We start from the raw sequence: 18,156 nt of genomic DNA on the forward strand, positions 1-18,156 counted from the left end.
GCTGCCTTCCCTGGCGCGTTAGCAGGAAGTGGGATCCGGAGACGGAAGTAGCCGGGACGCAAAGCAGGCTCTCCGCTATGGGCTGCGGGGGTCCCAAGTGGTTCTTCTTGGCCGGGACAAGTGGCCTGGAAAACCATCTATGAGACAAAGCTAGGGGACTTGGAGGCCCAAGGGAAACCACGGGAGCATCCCCCAGTCTGAGACTCAGGGGGCGGCTCCTCGCGCCTGCGCCATGTTCTGGGGAACACAAAAGGGCGAGAGGAGTTCCTTCCACCATCACTGTTACTCAGGACACGGGGCGCAGTAGAACTCAGGGCTGTCCCCGTCAGGCGGTAACTCCGCGTGAAACCCAGCACAGGGGGCCATCACTAGGATAAGAGGTGGCCACGACCTGGGTATTGTTTTAGGGTTTTTTTGTTTGTTTGTTTTGGTTTTTTTTTTTTTTCCCTTTGGTTCCTAGAATGCAAACAATACTGAATTGGCCTTGAGCCAGCGCTGGGCTTGTCACCTGTCAATGAAACAGTGACCGACGTTGCTTGCCGAAAGGATTCAGGGTTAGGGACGGGGCACTGCCCGACGCACCGCTGGTGACCAGATATCAGACTCCACAGCCAGCGTGAGATCTCTGCATTGCCTCTGTTCGAGGCCGCAAGGGGCCGGTGTCCCTGGGCGCTCCCTCGCCCCGCCCCGAGCGAGTGCACCAAACACAGAAGCCCCATGGTCCCTGCACCCCTGGGCATTCGGGAGCAGGGGGCAGTGTCGCCTGGTCCCTTGCCTGCTGCTCTGCGCTGAGACCCAGGTGGCTCTCACCCCACACGCCCTGGGCGCCGCACCTGCTCGTGCGCCCGTGGCTTTTCATGAGTACAGGCAGATGGTCACTTATTTATTTCACTCAGCCTCAGTTTACTTCTCTGCAAAATGGGAAGAATTCATCATCTCCGCTGTAGAAGCTGAAATGGTGGCTACGAAACCGTTCCCGCCGCAGAGGAAAAGCCGTGGGAACGCGACAGCGAAGGGAAAGTCCCAGCCCCACCCCGCGCGCCTGCAGCCTCCCGCCTTCTAAACTGGACGGGGCGGGGCCTCGGCATCGACCGCTCGGCGCTCCTCTAGGCGCCCTGGCGTGATCGGAGGAGCTGAGTGATCGGAAGTCCTCGTACTAGCCTGACTACTCATAGGAAGGCGCCGAGGAGCTCGGCCCCGATGGAACCAGTCGTCGCCAGCCCCGCGGAAGAGGGAGCACCGTCCAAGGACGAGAGGTTCGTTTGAGAAGCTTGAGAGCGCGGACAGCACAGGCCGGGAGGGGAAGGATCCCGCAGACGCCCTGTGAGGGCGCTCAGCGACGGACAGCATGGCCCCCGCGCGTGCGCTTTGGGAAGCCCTGGAGCCTGGGGCCGCGCATGCGCTGGGGGGTTCCTCGCGCATGCGTACTGCTGCTCTTCTAAGGGCATTTTGTAGTCCTCGGTCGGTGGCCGTGCGCCTGCGCAGTTCTTGGTGTTGGCTCGTTGCGGCTGTAGTACGCCTGCGCAGTGTCTCAGTCTTGGCGCTGGTGTCGGGTCTGTCTCGGCAGCTTATTCCATCTGGACACCGGGAGGTAGACAGGTGTAGGGGCTTCGCCGGCGCCTTAGGAGCCTGAGCAGTCCTGTGCCCCTCCCTTTTTTTTTTTTTTTTTTTTTGAGATTTATTTCATTGAAATGCAGAGTTAGAGGCAGAGAGAGAACTTCCATCCGCGGGTTCACTCCCAAATGGGAGCTGGGCCAGACCGAAGCCAGGAGCCAGGAGCTTCTTCCGGGTCTCCCACGCGGGTGCAGGGGCCCACGGACTTGGGCCATCTTCCGCTGCGTTCCCAGGCCATAGCAGAGAGCTGGGTCGGAAGTGGAGCAGCTGGGACTGGAACCGTCCGCGCCCACGTGGTGCTCCCAGGGAGGCTGTTGCCTGCGCACAGCCCGACACCCTGTGGGTGTCGTGGTGTGGGTCTGAGGGGCTGGTTCATCCTGCCAGCTTCAGTCGGCCCTGGGAGGTGCCCACTTGGCTGTTCGCTAAGCAACGCAGGCCTGTTTGCCTGGGGACCCCTTGGTGGGTGGGTGGGTTTCCGAATCACCCCGACAGGTCAGTTCCTAGAAGCTTTTTTTAAAAAAATATCTATTTGAAAGGCAGGGCTACAGAGAAGGAGAGAGACAGAGAAAGATCTTCTGCCTGCCGGTTCACTCCCCAAATGGCCACAACAGCCAGGGCTGGGCCAGGAGCCTGGAACTCCATCTGGGTCTCCCATGTGGGTGCAGGGGCCCAAGCACTTGGGTTACCCTGTGTGCTTCCCCAGGTGCATCGGCAGGGAGCTGGATCAGAAGTGGAGCTGCCAGGATTCAAACCGGCGCCCACGTGGGATGCTGGTGTCGCAGGCGGCGGCTTTACCCCCTGTGCCACAGCGCCGGCCCCTGGTAAAATCTTCCTGACCCTGTTTTCAGGATAAACTTGTAGGGGCTGAATCCTTAGATCTGCTGTTTGATGCAGCTGTACCCAGGCTTGCGCTGATAACTGCGCTGTTTCATGAGGCCCTGGGGAGCTGGGAGGCTCAGTCCCCAAAGCCGGGACACAGCCAGACCCCGGGGCTGCTTCTCTGTCCCTGCCCGCCCCCGCCCCTCCCCCCCCACATACCTGCTTCTTCTGTAACCAACAAGCAGTGTTTTCAGGTGGACCTCTGTAGAGTGAGGCCATGAGGCCACTCAGGCTTCTACGAGTGGCCTTGCCTTGGGGAACCGTAGGGATAAACTCACGTTTTGTTGCGGGATAAATGCTAGTCGTGTCCTGGCTTGGATGACAGTTTATACCGTTAACCCTGCTAGAAGGCTGTCCGTACAGCTCCTGGTAAACTTTTTTTTTTTAAAGATTATTTATTTGAAAGGCGGAGCAAGGGAGGGAGAGAGAGAGATCGTCCATCTGCTGGTTCAGTCCTCAAATGGCCATGACAGCCAGGTCTGGAGCAGGCCAAAGCCAGGAGCCAGGAGCCGCATTCTGGTCTCCCCCGTGGGTGGCAGGGGCCCAAGCACTTGAGCCGTCCTCACGGCCTCCCAAGGGTGTGCATTAGCGGGAAGCTGGATGGGATCCGGGGTCCCAGGTAGCAGGTTAACCTGCCGTCTGCAGCACCTGCCCCAGGAGGCCGCCAGCCTTTGGCTCTGCTCCGAAAGGCTGCCTCCCCCCGTCTTAGACCCCCTCTGGAAGGCTGTTGGTTTTTTATAGCCTCTTATAAAAAGCCATCCAGTGAGGCGCTCCAGGAAGCTGATTGACAAAGCCAGGCCCAAGGCTACTGGTCCCTTCCTATGGAAAACTGCCTGATGCAGTACCTCCACCCAGCCTTCCCACTGTGGGCCGGCCCCAGCGTGGGTTGCGTGGACGCTGCTGCTTCCGGAAATGAACAGGAATGGGGTGCACCCGGCCAGACCAAGGCTCCTTCCTCCTGAAAAGCCATCTCCCGTGACTGACAGGCGCCCGCTACAGCCTGCGGCCTGGAGGGTTGATTGACGGGACAAACAGATCATGTTCCTGGCACTACACCCTGGAAGGCCAGCTTGGAAAACAAACCAGGGGCCGGTGTTGTGGCATGGTGGATTAAACTGCTGCCTGCCGTAGCAGCGTCCCGTGTGAGCTCTGGTTCGAGCCTGGCAGCTCTGTTTCCAGTCCACTCCCTGCTAATGCACCTGGGAAAACCCTGGAGGATGGCCCAAGTGCTTGGCCTGGCCCAGCCCCAATCATCGTGGCCAGTTGGGAAGTGAACCAGTGGATGGAAGATCAAGGTTGATTTTCTCTCTCTCTCTCTCTCTCTCTCTTTCTCTCTCTCTCTCTGTAATTCTGCCTTTCAGATAAATAAATCTTAAAGAAAAAGAGGGCAAAACCAAACCAAACGCCATTTGTCCCAGCCATCAGGCCGCAGGCTACAGGGAAGCCCGTGTTTAAGCTGGGTCACAGCGCCACTTTGGAAGACTCCGGCACACTCCTGCCACCCAGTGTGTTCCACATGGCAGTGTTTGAACGGCCAAACTGCCCAGGGCTGTGGGAGCTGCGGGACCGAGACAGCCAGCGCGCCCGGTCCCTTCCTGCTGCCGACACACAGCCCCATGGGAGGCTAGTGCTTCCGGTCACTCAGGCAGCCCACGCAGAGGCAGTCAGACCTCGGAAGCCGAGCAGCCAGCCTGAGGTGCCCACCTGCAGACGGAGTCTCTCCCATGGGGTCTGATCTGCCGCTGCAGTTACAGAGGCTGGCCCCCCGCTGCCCAGGGCAGGGGCTGGCTGGCGGAGACCCGCCGAGAGGCCGCCTGGGGAACTCGGGTGACAGATCAGCCCCCAAGGCAGCCGTGGGAGGCTGTGAGCTCCTCCAACTTAGAAGGCCAGTTTGCAAAGTCTGCCATCTACATCCCGGGAGGCGGGTCTCCAGCCCATTTGGAACCGTCTGGGAGGTCATCCCATAAGGCCCCCAAAACCAGTGCACAAGGCCAGGACACGTGGCCGCAGCAGCAGCCGCCTTTACCACAAAACGTGGTCTTCGGGGAGGCCTTTTACAGGCTCTGTGAGAGGACCAGACGGGAGACCTCAGAGGTGTTCCGGATGCTTCTCCGTGTTGCTTCTGAAAACCCCATAAGACACTCTGATTGGGCCGTGAGGACCCCCGGGGGCCGGCTGAGGGGTCCCCCATGCTGCGTTGTACGGGCCAGTGGATAAGGGCCACGCTGGTCTGTTGGACTGTGAAATGTTCCCAGAAGGCTTCCTGAGACCAACGGGAGGCACCCATGCACCTGCTAGGAGGCTGGAGATAGGAACCAGCCAGGCAGGTTAGCGCCAGGCCCCTGAGGCTCTCAGCCCCATCTAAGTGAACTGGACGGGATCCATGCTGTGAACCAAGGGTGCCTGTACGCCGGGAAGACAGAAGTGAGAGTACCCGCAAGGTTCAAGTTAGGCTTTTGTAACCCAGGCTTGGCAGTGGCGTCCCTGGGCCGGCGCAGTGGCCCAGCGCGTTAAGCTGCCCCGTGTGATGCCGGCATCGCGTATCGGTGGGTCGCTCTGCACTGGTCCAGCTTCCTGCTAATGCGCCTGGCAGCCAGGGGACGACGGACCAAGGACTTGGGTTCCTGCTACTCACGAGGAATATCAGCGTGGAGGTCCTGGCTCCTAGCTTTGACCTGACTGTTGCAGGAATTTGGAGAGTGGACCAGCTCATGGAAGATCTCTTTTCCACCTCTCCCCCTCTGTCTGTCACTCTGCCTTACAAACAAATAAATCTCAGAAAAGAAAAAGTATCACCACCTTTGCCTTGTCCTATTGGTTAGAAACAGCCCTGTTCTTTTTTTCTATTGCTGCTATGACAAATCACCACCAACGGGTGGCGCACACAAGTCGGTGGGCCCCTGCGTCCATGTGGGAGACCCAGACAGGAGTTCTGGACTCCTGCTTTGGCCTGGCCCAGCCAATCAGTGGGGAGTGAACCAGCAGATGGAAGATCTGTGTCTGTCTGTAAATCTGTAACTCTGCCTTTCAAATAAATAAGTAAATCTTTTATCTAAAAAAGAAAAGAGAGGATCCCAAGGAGACGTGGAGGTGCTGCGTTGTTGTGGGCTGGCTTTGTGCCTGGGCTCTAATCCTAGCTTGGTCCTCCCCAGGCGTGCATCTGCCGGAGCGGGGGGTGCTACAGATACTCTGGCGGGATCAGGCCACCTCTGGGAGGCCCTCAGGGCCCTGCTGCCACCGCAGGACGAGCTGAGGCTGGAGCTGGGCGACGCGGTGGACAGGAGCGTGGTGATGCTGGTGCGGCAGACCGCCGAGCTCTTCCACGGCGGCTGGTGGGATGAGTGTCTGCAGAGCAGCGAGGTGCTACTGGACTACGCCTGGGAGCGGCTCAACACGGGGCCGTGGCGGGACGTGGACAAGGACTGGCGGCGCGTCTACGCCTTCGGCTGCCTACTGAAAGCCCTGTGCCTGTGCCAGGCCCCCCGGGAGGCCTCCACTGTGACCGCGGCTCTGCGGGTCTGCGACATGGGCCTGCTGATGGGGGCGGCCATCTTTGGGGACATCCTCATTAAAGTGGCCGCCATCTTGCAGAAGCACCTGCCTCCTGGAAAGAGGCCTGCCCAGGACCCCTGCCAGGAGCAGCCCGGCGAGAAGGTACCCAGGCGTGGTCATCCCTGCCCCACCCCGGGTCTCTCCCCCTGGGTGAGGTCTAGCAGTGCAGCCTCTGGTGGTGGCTCCAGTGAATTTGAAAGGGGGGATGTTCGATCTATTTCTGGTGCCTGCCGACCAGTGTTTGCTCAGGAGAGGGGAAGGGTGGAAGCCTTGGTTCCTGGAAGAAATGGCCCAAAGAGATCACATGGGCGGGGGCCGCAGCCACCTCTCCAGCTGCCCCGGTCTCTGTGCTACTGACTCCCCTTCATGGGACCCCCCACCCCACACACGTGTCCCTACGGGTGCAGAGGCTCCTTGACTTACGATGAGGCTGCAGCCAGCGAACCCCTCGTGAGTCGGAAGCGCATTGAGTACAGCTGCCTGCTCTCGCAGCTGAGCGACACCGCACCCTCGAGGTCGCACGGTGACCGGCGACCCCAACAGCATTGCCAGAGCGGGGGGAGCATGGACCTGCCCCTCCCACCCCCGCCCGACGCTAGTCCAGGAAGAGCTCCAAACACCTGTCCCTTTGCACCGTGGCAAAGTGGAAAATCCAGACGAGGGACCCGATCTGGGAGCGCCTGCACCCAGGTGCGGTTGCCCACGAGTGCCCTCCAGGCACAGAGCGGGGCTCCCTCAGGCTTCACCCCGGGCCCATGCCAACCCCAGGCTCTCCTCCCACCCCCAGCAAGTCAGTCCCTCCTCTGGGTCTCGGTGTTCCTGGCTGTAAAATGGCAGAGTCCCGGGCAGTGGGGAGCAGGGCTGTGGGGGTGTCACTGGCACTTTTCTGAATGTTTCTAGAACCCCTGGAAGGAATGTTATGTCTGTATCAGAACATGCAGGTGGGCGTCGCCAGAACAGGAGGACACCCCCGCCCCGGGGCAGGGAGGGAGGTGGTCGCACAGCCCAGAGTGGACTCCTGGGTTCTGTAAGGGCTGTCCCGACACACAGGAGGGGTCTGGGCTCTGGGTGCCGGCAGCATATGCTGTCTTCACCTGAGGGAAGCCGGCTGCTCAGCACACACGCAGAGACCTGTCCTGTGTCACGTGGGCTTGGAGAAAAATGAGGGATCCCGATGAGCAAGCAGGTTTATATAATCCCACCCTGCCAGGGGCACCATGGGGCCAAGGACAGGGCGTGTTGGTTGCCCTTTTTAAATTTTATTGTAAAAATTTATTTATTTGAAAGGCAGAGTTACAAAGAGAGAGGGAGAAATCTTGCATCTGCTGGTTCACTCCCCAGATGGCTGCCACAGCCAGGGCTGGGCCAGGCCAAAGCCAGGAGTCAGAGCTCCATCTGGGTCTCCCATGTGGGTGGCAGTGGCTCAAGGACTCGGACTGTCTTCCACTGCCTTCCCAGGCGCAATTAGCAAGGAGCTGACTTGGAAGTGGAGCAGCCAGGACTTGAACCAGCGCTCATATGGGATGCCGGTGCTGCAGGCAGCAGCTTAACCCTGTGGGCCACAACACCAGCCCCAGTGGTTGGCCTTTAAGAGGGCAGGGCAGACATGCAGGTTACAGGACGAGTATCAGTCTCTTCCCCCGGCCACGTCTGTCCCAAGGGAAAATGGAGGAGGCCTCACCCCCAGGGTAGCCTCTGGGTGGGGCTGTGTGGTGGGCTCTGGAGTCACCTTCCCATGACCCAGGCCAGGGTCCCAGCCTCCGGGCATCCCCAGACCCCCGGAAGAGGGCGTTTGCTGCACAGGGTCCCGGTGCCGCAGGGCTGTGCATGTGCCCTGGCCTCTGGGGCTCACCTGGGGGTGAGTGGCTGGAGAACGACGTCTCTTGGGCAGGGGAGTGGGAGGGAGACCGGGGAAGGCGGCTCCCCGTCCATCTCAGAGGACTGTGACAGTGTGGAGAGCAGGAGAGCCAACACGTGCTGGTCGGCGGGCCTGGGTGCTTCCCAGGGCGGGAATGGAGACTCCCAGCGGCACGGAGACTCGGGCACAGGGAGGGACTGGCTTAGGTTCCCCGATGCGGAAGGGGAGATGGCCGAGGAAGAATTTGCAGGGGAGCTAGGGCTGCCCCTTGGTCATAACGGCTCCTGCCCGTGGGCAGATCAGGTGTGCCTGGAAGACGGGAGGGGACAGGACAGGGGACAGGCAGGCCTCGGTGCAGTCGCTGTAATAACAGCTAGCGCCCTCTGTAGTTGGGGCTGTGGACGACACACAGGCTGTCCCCGCTGCGCCTGGGGGTGCCTCACATGCTGCCTCTCTCAGCTTGTGCCGTTTGTTGTCTTGTTTCGACGTAGAGAGCCAGAAGTGACCCGGTCCTGGTTCCGGAGGTGACACTGGACAGCGCGGTGCCCCGGCTGCACCGCCCGTCTCTCCAACACTTCAAGGAGCACTTCCTGCTGCCCGGGAGGCCAGTGGTCTTGGAGGGCGTGGTGGACCATTGGCCCTGCATGAAGAAGTGGAGGTGCGTGGCGGCCACAGGGCCAGGAGCCCCCCATCTCACAGTCCCCAGGGCCTCCTGAGACCCTGCCCCTCCAAGCCAAGGCAGCGGAGCCCCTGGCACCGATCGTGGGGTTTCAGCAGGAGTTCAGAGTCAGGTGCCCCAGAGGCGGCCAGCGTCTCCCCCTCCACAGCTTTGCTGGCCCGAAGCAGTTTCTAAACCAGTGCCCAAGCAGAGCTTCAGCAGGGGTAGGAGCTGGGGGACTGGGACCCCCGCAGGTGAAGCAGGGGAGACCCCAGACACCTGCAGCCCCTCAGTGGGGCTCCCAGCCCCCCTGTGCTCGCTCTCTGCCCAGGCCCATGGAGGGGGCTTTGTATCTACAGATTCAGCCTCATGGAGACACAGCTAGGCTGTGAGGGAGGCCTCTGCTTTCTCCAGCCATTGTTCCCTGCTCTAGAGAGCATAACCCAGCTGTTGACCCGGCATTGCACTGCATTGCGGGTTAGAAGTCACCTAGAGGTAACCTGGACCCTGTGAAGATGTGTGCAGGTTATATGCCAATGCCGCTTCCTTTTATATAAGGCACTTGAGCATCCGAGGACTCTGCTGTCCAGCGGCAGTGCCGAGAACACCCTTTGTCTCCAAGATAGCGCAGGGGGTCAGCCTTGGAGAGAGCGGCACCCACTGAGACTCACGGGCAGGTATTGTGGGAGCTGTCAACCCGGCAGGACTGGGGACCGGGCACCAGGACAGGCGCTTGTCACGTCTGACCATGTCTCACTCTCCCTGGTTCCCCTGGGACAGGCCCTGTCCCCGTGGGGAGCAGGGGCTCAGAGCGGTTAAGGCACCTGCTTCAGTGTCCCAGCTGAGTGACAGGATTAGCAGAGAGGGACGCTCGTGGCCCCGGGGACTGGAGCAGCCCAGAGATCCAGGGTCACAGCCACACAGTATTAGCTGTATGACCCCGCAGGTCACTGCCCTCTCTGTGCTGGCATGGGGACGACAGTGGGCATCCACCTCCGAGTGGAGGTGCCGCTGACCCCACGCCCAGTGCTGACGCCGAGCCCGCGCGTGCTTCCATAGCTTGGAGTACATCCAGGAGATTGCCGGCTGCCGTACTGTCCCAGTGGAGGTGGGGTCCAGGTACACGGACGAGGAGTGGTCCCAGACGCTCATGACCGTTGGGGACTTCATCCGCAAGTACATCGTGGACGAGGTATGGCGTCCACCCCGCCCCGCCCTGGGGGAGAACCCTGCATGCTGTGTGTGTCTTGGGGGGGGGGGGGGCGTCAGTCCGCGGGAGTCTGAGGCAGAAGGCTGGCCGGAGCCGGGAGGGTGGGCTGCCCGCCGACAAGACGTGAGGGCTCATTGCAGGCTTTTGTTGTTGTTAATTCAGTGGATGTCAGCACGCTCCTAGATTGTGCAGTCATCATCAGAATTCCAGAACGGTGTCATCACTCCCAAAAGCTCCCCCTCTCGTGAAGAGTCCCTTCCTGTTCCCTCTCCCACCTGCAGCCCCTGGCAGCCCCCCCCCCCCCGCCCCGTTCTGATGTCTGGTTCTGGCGCTCGCCCGGCTCTGCGGGTTGCCGTGTGTGGCTGCCTGCAGGGAGCAGGGTGTTTCCAGGGCTCACCTGCGGTGGGTGTGGCGCCCGGGGCCGTCCCGCGCGTTTTGCGTGTGAGCTCGTCTGCGGCTGGCCAGCCGGGCTGTTCACCCTCTTTGCTTACTGTGGAAAACGCCGCCGTGGACATGCACGTGCACGTTGCGGGGTCGGGAGGGACTGGAGTTTGTCTTCTGTAGTTGCCAACCGGGGACGGTCACTCACTTCCTGAGGGACCTCCTATTGTCTCCTGTTGCATCCTGGGTAGCGGTGGCTCCCTCTTCTGAGGTCCCGAGAGCATAGAACGTGCGGCCCGAGTGTCTGGGAACCAGCCCAGTCCTCGGGTGGAGAGCACAGCCAAGGGGGGCAGTGCACGGCGGGCAGGAGGAGGGCCTGGGCTGGGCAGCACCGGGTAGAACCCAGCCTGTGTGGCCACTGCTGCTGACTCAGCACCGTGACTTCCGGTTACCTGGGGGCTGGGTGGGGTGAGCCACAGGCTGCCGCTGCCCCCTCACAGGGCTCTCGTGGGGATTTGGACATGAGCCGTGCCCAGTGCCTGGCCTTGCCGTCAGGCAGGGGGTGAAGATGGAGAGAGATGCCAAGCCGGAGGCAGCTCTCCTCCGCTCCAACACTTAGGGCTCAGAGCTCGACCCCGCGAGAGTCCCATCCACTCCACCCCCTGTGACCCTATGGCAGCCCTGGGCTCCCTTCCCAGAGCCCCTCACGCACTGGGAACACGGTGTGCCAAGCACCGGTCTTCGCCACTGAGTGGCAGAAACGGTCGCAAGGTGACAGTAGCCGGCGCGGGCGGAGGTGCAGGAGAGTGAGCGCTCACGGCCGGGCGGGCAGGCGGAGCGCGGTGATTTCACTTGGGGCTGGTGGCCCCGCAGAAGCTACTGAAATGTAAAACCCACACCCCCGAGACTCAGGTGTCTGCTTTTGGGCGAACGCGGACGTAAGGAGCCGTGTAGCCGTGCACAGCCTGTGGCAGAGCAGCCCGATGTCCCCCCCGAGGGAAACAGGTTCACACTGACGGCTCCTGTTCATAAAGCACCGCGCAGCCATCAGGAAGGATGGGACAGGCGGGCCTGTGGATCCGAGGATCCTCGTGACGCATCACGGAGTGGAGTGACACAGCCAAATCTCGCAGTACTGGGTCTAGCCCAGCGCTGGTCCCACAGCCCCGGGGCAGGGGCGGGCGGGGCACAGCCCCTGTCTGAACTTGGTCTTTCCTCCCGTGGACTAGGCCGGGGACGTCGGGTACCTCGCTCAGCACCAGCTCTTTGACCAGGTGAGTCTGAGACTCCTCCCCTCCCCGGGCAGGGCACACAGTGCTCTGGTGTCGCCCACAGGGCTGTCGCCACTGGGCCCAGGGTCTGGGACCCCACGCCCACCCCCCGCCTGGGAGAGGCTGCAGCTCATCAGGGGGTGAGAGGACCACTCACAGTGGCCCCAAGCTGGGGACATGGAGGTGGAGCTCCCGGCGGGTGGCCCCAGGGAGCCAGGCAGGGGCCCAGGCTCTAAGCTGACCCCGAGCTCCTGGCTGGGTCCCAGACCCTATCCTTTGCCATCGCAGGGGTCTCCTGGGCCTGGGTGCTCCTAGCTGACCTGCTGGGCCCTCAGGTCTAGCCTGCTAAGGCCTGGGAGGGGGTGGGACTCAGGCGGGAGCCAAGGTGGAAGCAGAGAACTCCAAGGCCAGAGGTGGACGCTTGTTTGGCTCGCACTCTGGAGGCTGGGAAGTCCAAGCCAAGCTCCCCGCTGCCCTGCAGCCGATCACAGCCAAGGCCATGTGGCCAGCTGGAGAGCGCGAGCTACAGCCTTTATATAAGGAACCAGGCACGGCAGCCCACAGCTAACCCACCCGCCATAACCAACCCACCCCATCATAACCAACCCACACTGCCATGACTAACCCATTCCACCACAGCTAACCCACCCACCATAACTAACCCACCCCACCACAGCTAACCCATCCCACCATAACTAACCCATCCCACCACAGCTAACCCACCCACCATAACCAACCCACCCCGCCATAGCTAACCCACTCCGCCATAACTAACCCATCCCACCACAGCTAACCCACCCCACCATAACCAACCCACCCTGTCATAACTAACCCATCCCACCATAGCTAACCTACCCTGCCATAATCAGCCCACCCCATCATAACTAACCCACCCCTACCATAACTAACCCACCCCGCTATAACTAACCAACCCCACCACAGCTAACCTACCCCACCACAGCAACTCACTATGCCATGACCAACCTACTTCACAATAACTAACTCACCCCACCACAGCTAATCCACCCCTACTGCAACTAACCCACCCCACTATAACTAACCAACTCCACCACAGCTAACCTACCCCGCCACAGCAACTCACTATGCCGTGACTAACCTACTTCACAATAACTAACTCACCCCACCACAGCTAATCCACCCCACCCTAACTAACCCACCTCACCACAGCTAACCCACCTTGCCATAGCTAACCTGCCACACCATAACTAACCCACCTTCACCACACGTAACCATAACTATCCCACCCCAGCATAACTAACCCACCCCACCATAAGTATTCCACCCACCATAACTAACCCACATGACACAGCTAACCTATTCTACAATAACTAACCCACACTACCATAACTAACATAGGCTTACTACCCCCACCACAGCTACCCACCCTGCCACAGCTCACCTGCTCACCATAACTAACCCACCCTATCATACTAACCTACCATAGTAACCTAGCCCACCACAGCTAACCCACCCTGCCACAGCTCACCTGCTCACCATAACTAACCCACCCTACCATACTAACCTACCATAGTAACCTAGCCCACCACAGCTAACCCACCCTGCCACAGCTCACCTGCTCTACCATAACTAACCCACCCTACCATACTAACCTACCATAGTAACCTAGCCAACCACAGCTAACCCACCCTGCCACAGCTCACCTGCTCTACCATAACTAACCCACCCTACCATAGTAACCTAGCCCACCACAGCTAACCCACCCCGCCACAGCTCACCTGTTCTACCATAACTAACCCACCCTACCATAGTAACCTAGCCCACCACAGCTAACCCACCCCGCCACAGCTCACCTGCTCACCATAACTAACCCACCCTACCATACTAACCTACCATAGTAACCTAGCCAACCACAGCTAACCCACCCCGCCACAGCTCACCTGCTCACCATAACTAACCCACCCTACCATACTAACCTACCATAGTAACCTAGCCCACCACAGCTAACCCACCCTGCCACAGCTCACCTGCTCACCATAACTAACCCACCCTATCATACTAACCTACCATAGTAACCTAGCCCACCACAGCTAACCCACCCCGCCACAGCTCACCTGCTCACCATAACTAACCCACCCTACCATAGTAACCTAGCCCACCACAGCTAACCCACCCCGCCACAGCTCACCTGCTCTACCATAACTAACCCACCCTACCATAGTAACCTAGCCCACCACAGCTAACCCACCCTGCCACAGCTCACCTGCTCTACCATAACTAACCCGCCCTACCATAGTAACCTAGCCCACCACAGCTAACCCACCCCGCCACAGCTCACCTGCTCCCTGATGACGCACTCCTGCTGGAACGCCCCTCCGCACCCATCGTCTGCACCCTGGTCGCCCTCTCACCCTGGTCACCTCGGCGGGTGCAGCCTGTGATGGGATGGCGTCGGCATGGCTCAGCGCAAAGCCCTGCTGGAATCCGAGGACTCTGTGGGAGGCGAGACCGGGCGGGGCTTCCCCTGCCCTCGCTGTGGGTTCCACGTCATCTGTGGGTGGCTGCGCGCAACAGTGGACGTGACCTTGTTAGTTTTTCATGTTTCTTTGTCTTCATCGACATGGCGAGATCCTCCAGCCACCAGCTCACTCCCCGGAGGGCTGCACCAGCCAGGGCTAGGCCAGGCCAAAGCTCTCCCAGGGGAGTGGCAGGGCAGTGGTTTAAAGTGTAAAGCTCTGGTATCAGACTTTTTTTTTTTAAGGCAAAGAATATGAATGCATACCACGTGGAGACAAGCATGAACTCTCCCCTGCTAATCATAGATTCAGTTTTTAAATAGTCCTTTAAATTCCTGTCTGTTCATACACTTACCTAGTACAGTGTGTCTGCCAGTGTCCCTGGTACGGGGCACCCCTGGGCCTGTGCGCCCCCAGCCTACCCCCATCCCTGTATGTGGGGTAGAGGGACCCCGGGCAGGTGCATCCCCAGCCTGCTCTATGTCCCTGTCTGTGGGGTGGGAGGACCCCCAGCAGGCGCGCCCCTGGCCTGCCCCCCGTCCATCTGTGGGGTGGGGGCACCCCGGGCAGGTGTGTCCCCGGCCTACCCCCATTCCTGTCTGTAGGTGGGGGGACCCCAGCAGGTACACCCCGACCTGCTCCCTGTCCCTGTCTGTGGGTTGGGGAGACACCAGGCAGGTGCACCCCCAGCCTGCTCCCCATCCCTGTCTGTGGAGTGGGGGAACCCCGGGCAGGTGCATCCCCGGCCTACCCCTATTCCTGTCTGTAGGTGGGGGGACCCCAGCAGGTGCACCCCGACCTGCTCCCTGTCCCTGTCTGTGGGTTGGGGAGACACCAGGCAGGTGCACCCCCAGCCTGCTCCCCATCCCTGTCTGTGGAGTGGGGGGACCCCGGGCAGGTGCGCCCCTGGCCTGCTTCCCATCCCTGTCTGTGGAGTGGGGAACCCCGGGCAGGTACGCCCCTGGCCTGCTTCCCATCCCTGTCTGTGGAGTGGGGAACCCCGGGCAGGTGCGCCCCTGGCCTGCTTCCCATCCCTGTCTGTGGAGTGGGGAACCCCGGGCAGGTGCGCTCCCAGCCTGCTCCCCATCCCTGACTGTGGGGTGGGGGGGCCCCGGGCCTGTGTGCCCATGGCCTGCTCCCCATCCTTGTCTGTGGAGTGGGGGACCCCAGGCAGGTGCGTCCCCGGCCTGCTCTATGTCCCTGTCTGTGGGGTGGGAGGACCCCCAGCAGGTGCGCCCCCGGCCTGCCCCCTGTCCATCTGTGGGGTGGGGGCACCCTGGGCAGGTGCGTCCCCGGCCTACCCCCATTCCTGTCTGTAGGTGGGGGGACCCCAGCAGGTGCACCCCGACCTGCTCCCTGTCCCTGTCTGTGGAGTGGGGGGACCCTGGGCAGGTATGGTCCCGGCCTGCTCCCCGTCCCTGTCTGTGGGGTGGGGGGACTTTGGGCAGGTGCGTCCCCGGCTTGCCCCCCATCCATCTGTGGGGTGGGGGAACCCTGGGAAGGTGCATCCCTGGCCTACCTCCATCCGTCTGTAGGTGGGGGGACCCCCAGCAGAAGCACCCCGACCTGCTCCCTGTCCCTGTCTGTGGGTTGGGGGGACACCAGACAGGTGCACCCCCAGCCTGCTCCCCATCCCTGTGGGGTGGGGGACCCCCGGCAGATGCACCCCTGGCCTGCTCCCCATCCCTGTCGCTGGCCCCCGCAGATCCCGGAGCTGAAGCAGGACATCAGTATCCCAGACTACTGCTGCCTGGGCGACGGGGAGGAAGACGAGATCACCATCAACGCCTGGTTTGGGCCCCGGGGCACCGTCTCCCCGCTGCACCAGGATCCCCAGCAGAACTTCCTTGTCCAGGTGGGGGCCGACCCCACTCCCGTGGGGTCTGGCTGTCTTGGCCACAGGCTCCTCACAAGACAGGGAGGTGGACAGCAAACAGGGTGGGGCCTGTCCAGGCGGGGCTGCCCCATGCCGTTACCCCTGCACCAGTGGCACCTGCCAGGCCCCGGGGGACCATGACTGGGAGTCTGTGCAGGAAAGGCACGCACTGGGGCTCTGAGCATGGGGGGACGCAGGCCCCCGCGGCTGACGCGGCACTGTGCTGCAGGTGTTGGGGAGGAAGTACCTCCGGCTGTACTCGCCGCAGCACTTGGACGCCCTGTACCCTCACGAGACGCCCCTTCTTCACAACACGAGCCAGGTGGGCCCGCGGGGACCGGGGTGCTGCTGCTGGGTCCCCTGTCCTGGCCCCGGCCCCCAGCCAGCAACTTTGTGTGCCTCCTCCAGGTGGACGTGGAGACCCCGGACCTGGAGAGGTTCCCCAGGTTCGCCGAGGCCCCCTCGCTGGCCTGCATCCTGTCGCCTGGCGAGATGCTCTTCATCCCCGCCACGCACTGGCACTATGTGCGGGCACTTGACCTGAGCTTCTCCGTCAGCTTCTGGTGGGCGTAGCCGGCAGGGGAGCTGCCGGGGTCTGCGGCACCCACAGGCTGCCCTGGGAGCATGGAGCCACCCCGGGCGAGGCGGGCGTGGCCGAGGAAGGCCGGGAGAACCCAGGGCACTCCAGGCTGCCGGCATCCAGAGCCGCCGCCGTGTGGGGTGGGCCATGTGGCGGGCGTGTGTGGGGGGAGGCGAGGACGAGGATTCAGCCTGGCGGCCCCACCACCATGCCATCTCCCTCCGCAGCCAGCGGGCCCCGGGGAGGGTCCTTCCTGGCCTGGTCCGGAGCACGGCGCCCCGAGTGACGGGAGAGCCTCTGTGAGCCTCGCTGCCGCAGGGCCAGCTGCCCATGGAGGGCACAGGTTTCGAGGAAAGGGCCAGAGCTGCTCTGCACGTGGACGCCGCCCCTCCGCCCCCTCTCCCCCAGAGACCCCACCTTCAGGCTTTCTGTGGACTTTGTTTCACCATTAAAAGGTCCCCTCTGGGAGAAGCATAAATGGGCGGCCGTCCCTAGGGGTTGTCTGTCTGGGCGGTGACTGCATTCACCACGCGTGGTGGCCGCGAGGGAGAGCAATTCATCCCAGCCAAGCCCCAAAGAAACAGGGAGCAGGTGTTTGCCGCGATTAAGCCGCCGCTCCAGACTCCCGCATCCCTTGTCGGAGTGCCCGGGTTCAAGCCCCAGCTCCACTTCCAATCCTGGCTCCCTGGGAGGCAGTGGCGACGGCTCCAGTAGTCGGGTCCCTGCCCCCCAGTGGGAGACTGGATTGAGTTCTGGCTCCTGGGTGTTTGGGGAGTAAGCCAGTGGATGGTTCATCCCCAACCCCATGTGCAATAAGGTAAATTCTAAATGTACTTTAAAATACAGAGGAAGCTTCACGAAGCTAAGAGTCGCAACTCACCAGTGCTGAAAGGTGAACTGAAACAGATACCTACTGGGTGCACAATCTGCTTCAGGCTGGGGGTGGGAGCGTAGTCAGCTTACCAGAAACCAGAACCCGGGCGAGCCCCACACTTACCTGCTGGGAACCCGCCCTAAGGAAACGCTGGGTGGCCCGGGCAGCAGGGACAGGGACAGCAAAGCTGGGACACCCTAACCGCTCCATGCCAAACAGCCCTTCAGAGCAGTGCAGGTTTCTGTCCTGAGAAGACGCCACGTCACGTCAGGTGACACGCAGTTCCTAATGTACACAGTGAGTGTATACATGTGCATGGCCCACGGTGCTCCAGCTGCGGGTGCTTCTAGGCCAGCAGTAAGGGTGGATGGGGCCGGTGCCGTGGCCTATCAGGCAGCCGGCATCCCATGTGGGCGCTAATTTGAGCCCCAACTGCTCCACTTCCAATCCAGCTCCCTGCCAATGTGCCTGAGAAAGCAGCGGAGGACGGCCCAAGTGCCTGGGCCCCTGCACCCATGTGGGAGACCCGGGTGAGGCGGCCAGTCGCAGCCATTCTAGCCATTTAGGGAGTGAGCCAGCAGATGGAAGATCTGTCTCTCACTCTTAACTCGGCCTTTCAAATAAATAAACCTTTTTAAAAGGACTACAGATGTTTGGTTTTATCTATCATTTGAAATTTTGCCAAGAGTGTCAGTAATCGGGGCCGGTGCTGTGGCGGAGCAGGTTAAGCCACCGCAGAGTGCCGGCATCCCATCAGTGCCACATCGGAGAACCGGATAAAGCTCCTGGCTTCAACCTGGCACGAGCCCTGCTGTGGGATGAGAAGCAGATGAAAGAAATGCTGCATGGCTGAACAGTGGGGCAGGGAGAGGCAGGGGCACAAGCAGGGGCCGACCTGGGGGTTGCAC

The 18,156-nt window shown here is 61.4% G+C and overlaps 1 protein-coding gene across 1 annotated transcript; it reads left to right on the plus strand.

The window, feature by feature from the left end:
• Window positions 1-1,110: 1,110 nt before the first annotated feature.
• Window positions 1,111-17,879, plus strand: KDM8 (lysine demethylase 8). The gene is made up of 8 exons (XM_062180218.1): window positions 1,111-1,256; window positions 5,646-6,147; window positions 8,395-8,561; window positions 9,621-9,753; window positions 11,382-11,426; window positions 15,624-15,773; window positions 16,024-16,116; window positions 16,203-17,879. Exons 1-8 carry the CDS (start codon window positions 1,201-1,203, stop codon window positions 16,365-16,367), a joined length of 1,311 nt encoding a protein of 436 aa, XP_062036202.1. The 5' UTR covers window positions 1,111-1,200; the 3' UTR covers window positions 16,368-17,879.
• The last annotated feature ends 277 nt before the right edge of the window (window positions 17,880-18,156 follow it).

The sequence above is a fragment of the Lepus europaeus genome, chromosome 21 (assembly GCF_033115175.1).
Source record: "Lepus europaeus isolate LE1 chromosome 21, mLepTim1.pri, whole genome shotgun sequence".
In the NCBI taxonomy this organism is placed as follows: Eukaryota; Metazoa; Chordata; class Mammalia; order Lagomorpha; family Leporidae; genus Lepus; species Lepus europaeus.

Coding starts and splice junctions, on each gene's coding strand:
- KDM8 (XM_062180218.1), top strand. CDS start 1,201: ATGGAACCAGTCGTCGCCAGCCCCGCGGAAGAGGGAGCACCGTCCAAG. Junction 1,257..5,645: donor GCACCGTCCAAGGACGAGAG/GTTCGTTTGAGA, acceptor GGTCCTCCCCAG/GCGTGCATCTGCCGGAGCGG. Junction 11,427..15,623: donor AGCACCAGCTCTTTGACCAG/GTGAGTCTGAGA, acceptor TGGCCCCCGCAG/ATCCCGGAGCTGAAGCAGGA.